Genomic DNA, 9,969 nt, shown 5'->3' with positions numbered 1-9,969 from the left:
CCCATGTGCCGCAGGAACCAGAGAGCAGAAACCAGGTTGTCTAGATAGGATGCAGCAGTGACAGTTCGTAGCAGGTTATGAGAATTAGGTTAGGAAAAGGTTTAGGGTTTGCTAAAATTGACTGACGCGACTCGAACCTTTGACATTAGCAGCATCCCTTTTTTTATATTACAATACAAAACATCACTACAAATATTTTCTTATGAAGCATAAAATAAATTAAACAAAAAAATACAAATTCCTACACATGAATTGCCAGCGACATCCGTTTCACAAAAGTAAAAAACAAACAAAAAACCTTCTAGGCAATATGACGGTCATGGCTAGAAAGGATCCAGCTTTTGTCATAATTTAATTTCCACTGCAGGTTTAGAATTTACGCGGCATATTAAGGTTAACTAAAATGCAAATACGTTTAAAAAAATCTACCTTGGACGTAAATGTGATAAACTGCATCCCATCTAGATATTACCAACCATAACCCAGGCTCGAGTTAGCAACACGCTACAACCGCAACATTTTAGGCGTGCACCCCGCCCCTCGCACCGTAGTTTACCCAGGCACACATACAACACTTGCTAATCCGGCATACATACAAGATAGCGGTGTATTTTATTAGGCCTACAATAATTCGTGATCATGCCGCATACATTCCACGAGCGCTTTGTCCAGTGGTGAAAGACAAGCACTTGCCAATTCGTATCCGTTGCGCCATACAATTGCCATTGGTAACTCAGTTTTATATTTGAGCCATAATGGCGATTTTATTCAGTGGGAGACGCCCTGTACAATCCAGCCAGCGACAGTACACGCCTAGACTTTCCCTGGCAGAACATTGGGCAGTATGTGTTATCGTCATTTGTATGCACCATAATGAGCCAATCACGAGTACGTCCCCCAAACCTCGCTGATCAAACCGGCGTGCAGGGTAGTGACCATTGTTCTAATGTATTCCCCCCAAGACATCTAATTGGTTTAAACTCGTGTCACTCAATGGTCCCAGTCTTCTAATTGGTTTGCATTGGCTCCATAGGCTTCCCTGGGGTGCGCATATATATTTTGTGTACACAGCAGTGTTTCTGTTCCGAGTCAGCTGCGGAACGATCCAGTAAACTTGGCCTGTACTCGTGTGTTTTCACGAAAATAAAAACCTTTAATCCCAATCATGCCTAACCCCAGAGTTTTCTTCGACATCACTATCGGTGATTCCGCCGCCGGCAGGATTGAAATTGAGGTAAGGAGCAGAGCAAATCGTTATGTTTGGGAATAAATGTGCTTTTTAACTTTAAAAGGATTGTTTTATTCTCGTTAGGGTCTGCTTTAACTAGCTGCCCGGTAGTTGCATGCAACCGGGATGCTGTCAGACTCGGGTCCACGTGCTTTCATCTTTGACATGTTGATTAACTAGTTAATGTTAGCTAGTTATTGTATTTCGTTTCATTGAAAGCTCCCCAATTTTGCTCCAACCTCAGTTGATCTGCATAATTTTTCCACAATGATTGAGATTGTTTTTTTTGCTGTTCTTACGTTTACTTTGGCATTGTTTTTCTTATCGGTATCTAAATCGTAATGTAAAACGGTCTTGTCCATAGTTTTTGTAGTAGCATTCAATAATTACTGCGATCTTGGAACTCCAAAATGGGCGCGTAAATGGTCAGTTGCGTTGTTTTAACATAGCTAGATAACGTTAGTTTCTGTTTCACTTACGTTTTACGGACATGCAATTTTTAACCAGTCGCCATTTTCAGCATATTTTTTTCATAGCGCCAGATGCCATTTTGAGAAAGAAGGGATGTGGGGTTGGAAGGCCGCGAACGCAATGTACCTAAAAGCACATTGCACCAAATCAAAGTATTGGCTGCGATCAATGAATTGATTAATCTGGTAATTTACCCATCCCCATTAGCATTCTAAGGCACCAAGGAGAATGTGGACCATGGTCCCTCTGCAATCCAATGTACTGCGGTGTAACGTTATGCTAACTGTTTATTGTTATGAAATATGCTGTAAAGGTCATAGATTTTCAGCTACCTGGCCTTTCTCTCTATGCGGTAAAATCTTGCTGCTGTTAGCTGCTGCAATCATGTTTTCCATTCAAACAGCACGTGGCACTAGAGAGCCTGGATGCCCATTCCCTCCTAAATAATGAGGATATTGTGATTAGTATTACTTTTCAGATTTTGTTGACTAGGTGCAGTGGTGCACACAAATTATTTAAGGCCAGAGATCCGCGCGAAATCCAGGAGGATAAGACGCTAACCTGCCTTTCCCCTTTTTAAGATTAAACATTACACAGTAGCTTCCAAATGGCAAAATGGACTAGTACTTGGTGATTATTGTAGCATATCCTTTTTGACAATTTGATCTTCAAACCTTTTGTCATCACGTGGGAGGGAGCACGTGACCGTGCAGTTGATTCCATTGTTTATGAACCATAGGTCATGATGCCAGTAGCTCTGGTGCTGCTTGCTAAGCTAAACATTGTAGCCTATCCAGCCTAGTGTAGTACAGAGGTTGGTCAAAATCACAGATCCAGGAGAAGTCTATGCTCCCTGAATCTTTACCTTCCACATTAGGGCACGTGCGACTCAAAACTGACCTCAGACCAGCCTCTACAGCGTTGGCCCAATGACAGCAGTGGTGACTTCCTTTTTCCTGAACTTGTTACTCATCTAAGGAGTGGAAAAGTACTGGGGTGTGTCTGGGGCTGGAGGAGGGAGGGAAGTGAGAGGAGTGGCTGGAACCCGGTGGAGGGAAAGGCATGTTGTAAAGGGCCTAAACATTCACATTTCACAGGTTGTTGACACTTGGCAGGAGTAGAATATAGCCCAATTGGCTCTAGACATTGATCTACCATAATCCCATCCCTCCTAATGCATTTAAAAGGATTTTGTGTGAACTGATCATTGCCTTAAGGGAAGAGTAATTTACTGTTATACCAGTGGTTAGCTGGTAGTGTAATGTGAGATTGTACACACTACAGTTGACATGTGTCATGCTGTGGAATTCAGTGAAGTCATTACCTGTCGCTAGTGTTCTAGGTGACTAGTTGGTTGCCCCTGACTGTCACGTGATGGGTTGGAAATGATGTCTGTAGAGATGCACCTCTGTCTCACACAATCAGTAGCTGTTTCCATTAACTTGTCCAGTGAGATTTTGCTCTTTTGGGGGGGGTTGACATTTAAATAGATCACATGAATTTTTGTAGATGAAACAATTGCCTGCTAGGTTATGTTTCCATTTAACTGTCTTGTGTCAATTTTAAAAACTTTTGTAAGTAATGGCATGACGCCAACAAAGCGTCTGCTAAAATGTAGTGGTTGAAGTGTTTCCTTTACCCATTTAGGCAAATTGTGCCATAATAAATTGGTGGTAGCCTGTATGCCCTGCCACCTATGTTTCATACCTCTGGTAGCCTGAGAAAGCCAGCATAGAATGCAATAATCTACTAATATTTGTGGCAACATATCAAGGTCTGTGCTATGGGTGAAACTTGTAGATCTGAAATAATTGGTTTAAACTTGCCAGCTTACCAGGAAAGTAAGCAATTCAGTCATTCGTGAAAGGCAGCGCAATCCTCGTCCTGCAAATAACTTTTTATAGTTGGATTTTTCAAATTTTACAAGCAGTAGGCATTTAGAATAAAATGTGGAGTAGAGCTTCTAGTTAGTTACGTGATGGCAATCATCGTTTATTGGAGCCACACTTTCATTTGTCAGAATTATGTTGGTCAAAAGATCCATCCCTTTTGAACAGATAGAAATTGTCGCTCTTTAGAATTTCTATCTGCTGTTTCCATTACACACGTCACAATTTGTTGTGTTTGTCTAATAAACCTTAGGCAATGGAAACCTGCCTACTGTCTCGTGTTTCTCACATGGGAGTTCTAGATTGGAACAGAACAAGTCTAGAAGCAACACCTAGAACCGAAGAGGCTTAGACGCCGTCTGCTTTGGGTCCTGTGGTCAATGCTTTAGCGGTAGTCTTTTATTACCCTGATTTATAATTATCACGTTATTCATTAGTGACAACTTGAGCTCTACCTCCATTGATCTGTGTGCTGTTTCCCCTTCATTGATTTGAGTATACTAATGAAAAGCCCTCTCTCCTCGTCTTACAGCTTTTTGCTGATGTGGTCCCCAAGACTGCAGGTAAGATGGCTTCAATGATTGACAATTCCTGAATTATTAACAAAAACACACTCTGCAAGTGATTCTCACGATAGTCTTCCAAGCCTTGTGGTTGGAATGACACCTAATGGCAACAACTGATGCTGTCCAACCTTCCCCACACTCCTCACCCCCTTCAATGGCACCTTTTCTGTCATCGGTGAGCCCTGGTCCCCAAAGGCCAGCAGCATGCATTTAGATCCATCTACGCTACATGACAAAAATGCGTCGCTGCATGATCAGATATCATATACAATGCAACAGCTGATGCAAGGCTGCTTCCTGTTTGTAATTAAGTAGCATTGAGCAGCCCTGGTCTACCTTGTCAGTCTTCATAGATTTCAGTGATCAGGAGCAGAACCACTATTTTGACTTCATGTAGCCTTTAAAGGGATACTTTGCCAAAATCTCAATGAGGCCCTTAAACTTACTTCCCCAGAGTCGGCTGAACTTGTGGATACCAGTTTTGTCTCTGTTCAGCATTAGTCATTGTGCTAATGCTAGTCATAGTGGACACTGAGATATACTTTTTTTAAATCCAATTTCATCTGACTCTGGGGAAGTTGCTAAAGGGCCTCAATGGCAACATTTGGAAATATCTCTTTAAGCAGCTAAGCACACATCGCTGATAATAACAGGATGCCTGTGTCCCCCCCCCCCCCAGAAAACTTCCGTGTCCTGTGCACCGGGGACAAGGGGTTCGGCTACAAGGGCTCCAGCTTCCATCGCATCATCCCCGGTTTCATGTGCCAGGTGAGTTGGGTGGTTGGCAGCAGAATCTGGGTTGCTGTTTCCAGACTAAACTCAATAGTCCCGAAGGCTGTTTCTCCTCCTCAATCTTCACTGATATTCATACGGTCTCAGACAAGGAGTGCTGATCTAGGATCAGTTGTTTCCTTTTAGATCATAATGAATTATATGGGGGGGGGACTTGAACCTAGATTGGTACTTATCCTCTGAGACTCTCTGAATATGGGCCCTGATCTGATTTACATCTGACTGGTGCAACCAGGCCCAATGCTGGGCCCCTACCAGCCATATTATTAATTTACACGCATTCACTACAAGTGACCTTTTTTCTCACAATGTTTTTCTGAGCCTTGTGGTTGTGATGACACTGCCTAATGGCAACCACACTGATGCAGTCCCCAACATGCCTCAAAGTTGGGGGTTCTTGTAGAATACAGGAGCCTTGTCAGTGGCCTTGTTAGAGAAAGGGGAAAGCGATACAAAATAAATGATGTCCCTTATGCTTTGCCTTCCCCTAGGGCGGTGACTTCACCAACCACAATGGAACCGGTGGCAAGTCCATCTACGGCAACAAGTTTCCCGACGAGAACTTTACCCTGAAGCACACAGGCATGGGCTGTATGTCCATGGCCAACGCTGGTCCCAACACCAATGGATCCCAGTTCTTCATCTGCACTGCTAACACCGACTGGTGAGGGGCGACCACACACACACACGCACACACATAGTTTACACTAATTGGTGAGACTGGTTCATTTGAAATGTAGTGAATAATTTACATGCATACTCTGCAAGTGATGTTTATCTCACGACGGTCTTCCTAACATGCTGACCAGACCGGACACGTCGCGGGCGTCGCAAAATAAATTTAGAAATCCAAGTTATTCAATTATTGCACCCAACACTGCTCGTGCGCGCCAACGAGCGTCTGCGATGCGAAGGGTTAAAATAGAACTCCTTTTTATTTCTGATGCAGATTGTGCTGAAAGTCCTGCCTCTCCCATCTCCTCATTGGTTATACCCACGTGGGTGATTGAAAGAAACTGTTTTGCCGGTTGTCATGGTAATACTATGAAAGTTTAGATGCCAATCACCATATAAGTTCAAAGATGGAAAAAGCCTGGAAGGAGGAGAGATGACTAGAAACGATTCGGTTGGCTGCTTTATGTGTGGATTACTTGTCGGAGTAGAGGAGCTTGTGCATTTCAGGTAAAATATCAACTCAATGTTTATATCCCTGGACAAATTATCTAGCAACAGCAAGCTAGCTAAATAGGACATATTAGCTAACTAGCTAATTTGCCATACATGTTTAATGCATTTCAACCTGTCCCCAAATTAATGTCATTGGTTCGCTATTTTAACCTCCGTGTCGTGATCGCGGACAAAAATACATCTATGCACGATGGCGCACGCGCAGCCGGTTTGGGTTCCGTGTAACCTTGTGGTTGTGACGACACTGCCTAATGGTAACAACTAATGCTGTCCACCTTTCCCAACACGCCTCAGACCCTTCAATGGTTCCTCTCTAATACATGCGCACACAAACTGCAGAAACTAAGACGCATCCTCACTAGTGATGTGGCCAACAACTGTAAAGTAGTGTCCTTCAGGGCAGTGCACCACTGGTCTGTGAATATGTTCTTACCAGTGGTGGGGCTGGTACAGTAATTGTGTAGCTGATCATGGATGAAGACCGTTAAGAAAATAAAATAACTATCATCTCTTTAAGTAGATATACACTGAACAAAAAAATATAAAAGCAACATGTAAAATGTTGGTTTCATGCGCTGAAATAAAATGTCCCAGAAATTCAATATGCACAAAAAGCTTCTCCAAATTTATCAAAATTACATCCTTGTTAGTGAGCATTTCTCCTTTGCAGGTTAATCCATCCACCTGACGGGTGTGGCATATCAAGAAGCGGATTTAAACAGTATGATCATTACACAGGTGCACCTTGTGCTGGGGGCAAAAGGCCACTATAAAATGTGAAGTTTTGTCAACACAATGCCTCAGAGGTCTCAAGTTGAGGGAGCATGTAATTTGCATGCTGACTGCAGTAATGTCCTCCAGAGCTGTTGCCAGATAATTGAATGCCCCGATCAAAGCCCCGATCAACTCGATGCGAAGGAGATGTCGTGCTGCATGAGGCAAATGGTCACACCGTCTACTGACTGCTTTTCTGATCCTCACCTACTTAACTATTCTTTTTTTTTTTTTTTATCTGTCCAACCGATGCAGCTCTGTATTCCTAGTCATGTGAAATAGATTAATTTAGGCCCTAATCTATGGATTTCAATTGAATGATTTCCTTATGAACTATAACTCAGTAATATCTTTGAAATGGTTGCATGCTGCTTTATAAAATATTTTTGTTCAGTATACTTTACCTAATGGCCCTGCTGCAGTGCCTACTGCTAGTGCCAGGCAGAAGGACAGGAGAAAGTGTATTTTGAACGGTTAAAGCGATGCCGGTCATTTGACTGACAAATAATCCTTACCCATAAATCCATGATTGTCACAGCCTGTGACTACAAACATATTTGTGTGTTCCTGGTTGCCATAAGCCTCAGGATTACTTCTCTCTGTTAGGAACTACTTCTTAGAGGCGCTGATCTTGCTCTCTCCCTTTGTAGGCTGAACGACAAGCACGTTGTGTTCGGCAAGGTGGTGGAGGGGCTCAGCATTGTGACTAACATGGAGAAGAAGGGTTCCAGCAGTGGCAAATGCTCCGCCAAGGTCGTCATCACTGACTGTGGAGAGCTCTGAGCACCCTGTCTCTCGCTCTTTCCGCTTTCATCCCTCCTTCCCACCCTGCCTCCTTTCACCCAGCGTTGAGCTTTTCATCCCTCGGTCCCTCCCTCCACACAGCTCTAAGCATCAACCTCTCCTCCCTTCTATCCCTCCCTTAAGCTCTCCCCTCCCCCATAATCGGAAACATTCCCTTTAAGTGAGATTTGTTTTTTGTTATTAACCATTCCTCTCCCTTACCGAAAGGTTTGTCCTGTCTGAACTAGTTTCATTTGGCTTGCTTTTTTTATTTAATTTTTTGGATTGTTCCATCAGGACCACATTTGTTTAGCAAATTCTGAATAAAGTGGCAAATGATTCCTTAACTGTGTGTGTCATTGAGTAAGAGTGGATGAAATGTGTATGTTTGTAAAAATAAATAAAGTTATTTTTCTCCAGTATAGACCAGTGAGCTGAGGTCACAAATGATGCACACACTTCAATGGGGCAGAAGGCTGTGTTGTGACTCTGGATGGCTCTCAACAATGAAGGTGCCATGTGGGGAATTTTAGGTGGCTAGTTTAATCTTCTTGATACCAGGTTTTGGTTGGAGTACATCCACGTTGACAGGGTAGCAGTGGAGTGGGTCGAGAGCTTTTAAGTTCCTGTGTCCAAATCACTGTGGACTCAATGGTCCACACGCAAACAGTCGTGAAGAAGGTGCAACAGTGCCTCTTCCCACTCAGAATGTTAAAGATTTGGCATGGGCCCTCAAATCCTCAGTTCTACAGCTGAACCATTGAGCGCTGCTTGACTGACTGCCTCACTGCTTGGTATGTCAACTGCACCACCCTCAATCGCTTGGCGCTACAGAGGGTGGTGCGGACAGCCTAGTACATCACTTGGGCTGGGCTCGCTGCCATCCAGGACCTCTTATCAGGCGGTGTGAATGGAAGGCCTGGAGTTGTTGGTCTCCAGCCACCCAAGCCGTAGACTGTTTTTCACATGGGAAACGCTACCGGAGCATGTTTGACACTAACAGGCTCCTGAACAGCTGCTATCCCTAACCCATAAGACTGCTAAATAGCTAACAAAATGGCTTCAGGCTATATTCCTTGACCTTGTCTTTTTGCACTTACTATGCACACTACACACACACTTAATTTGTGCATACATACTCATGCTGACTACACACACGCAGATGCCATCATATATGCTGTTGATACTCTTTATCATATACCCTGATGCCTAGTCACCATATCCCTATACATAACTACCATACCAGTATACCTCCACATTTGTAAAGATGGTATTGGCACTGACCCTGTATATATATTTTTGGGGGGTTTAGTACTACTGCTATTGATTACAGCATTGTTGGGAAAGGGCAAGCAAGAAAGGCATTTCACGGCACGTGAACTTAACTTAAACAACCCGTCTATATGGCACTGCATACAAATGGTCACTGCTGGGGCCGTGGGTTTTGTTCTGGTCATATGAACCAAGTTATTCAACAACCCAAATGAGGTCTAAACAAAATCATGTTACTGTTGCATGCTTCCCTGGTTGGAGTATATCACACAACTGGTGCTCTACCCAGTGAACTTTTCCTAAATATTTGTAAGTGGTTCCACCAAATAGAAAATGTGTATGGTATTATTGATTTGACCCTCCCATTTACCAAGAGGTTTGCCTCTAACCATAAATTCAAGAGCTTTATCTGATGGTACATTGGCTGACTATGGTAACCTCTGGGTTTTTTGGGTGATCAGATGTTAAAGATTTCACTTCTCAGTAACTGATGCACAGCAAGACTGCAATAAAGACTACTTCTTACTACCTCATGGTCTGCACATGTTTAGGTGACCTGCATCTACTGGACTGGGCCACAGCAATTAAAATCACTGCAATGCCTAACAAATAGATGCAGTCAGTTTTAGAATGGGTGGTAAGTAAGAAGCTATTTCTAAATATTTAAAAAATGAAACACATTTGTATTGGGGGCAAACCGTTTACTAACCTAAATCTTGTAATGTGGAACTTGAGCAAGTTGAGTCTAAACTGCTTGGTATAACCCTGGATTGTAAGCTGTCATGGTCAACATATTGCTATGATGGGGAGAGATTTGTCCCTAATAAAGCACTGCTCTGCTTTCTTGACATTGCTATCAACAAAACCAGTCCTTAGTTTTGTCGCACCTGGACTACTGTCCAGTCATTTCTTAGCGACAGAACCTAGGCCATCTTCATAGATGGAGTTAAATCAGAATTTCTTGAGATTCAAAAAGGTGTTCCTCAGGGTACGATTTTGGGTCCAT

General features: G+C 43.0%; 1 protein-coding gene across 1 annotated transcript; it reads left to right on the top strand.

Moving 5' to 3' along the window:
* The first annotated feature begins 914 nt into the window (after positions 1–914).
* LOC139551737 (peptidyl-prolyl cis-trans isomerase A-like) lies at positions 915–8,038 on the top strand. The gene is made up of 5 exons (XM_071363045.1): positions 915–1,234; positions 4,121–4,151; positions 4,834–4,922; positions 5,438–5,610; positions 7,559–8,038. Exons 1-5 carry the CDS (start codon positions 1,166–1,168, stop codon positions 7,689–7,691), a joined length of 495 nt encoding a protein of 164 aa, XP_071219146.1. The 5' UTR covers positions 915–1,165; the 3' UTR covers positions 7,692–8,038.
* Positions 8,039–9,969: the final 1,931 nt, after the last annotated feature.

Source organism: Salvelinus alpinus, chromosome 24, assembly GCF_045679555.1.
Source record: "Salvelinus alpinus chromosome 24, SLU_Salpinus.1, whole genome shotgun sequence".
Classification (NCBI taxonomy): Eukaryota; Metazoa; Chordata; class Actinopteri; order Salmoniformes; family Salmonidae; genus Salvelinus; species Salvelinus alpinus.
Note: the sequence above shows the minus strand (reverse complement) of the source record. Positions and strands in the feature narration are given on the sequence as shown.

What these genes read in the sequence shown, in the direction of transcription:
- LOC139551737 (XM_071363045.1), top strand. Translation starts at nt 1,166, where the DNA reads ATGCCTAACCCCAGAGTTTTCTTCGACATCACTATCGGTGATTCCGCC. An exon ending in TGTGGTCCCCAAGACTGCAG is followed by an intron (nt 4,152 to 4,833) that starts GTAAGATGGCTT and finishes CCCCCCCCCCAG; the next exon opens with AAAACTTCCGTGTCCTGTGC. An exon ending in TGCACTGCTAACACCGACTG is followed by an intron (nt 5,611 to 7,558) that starts GTGAGGGGCGAC and finishes CTCCCTTTGTAG; the next exon opens with GCTGAACGACAAGCACGTTG.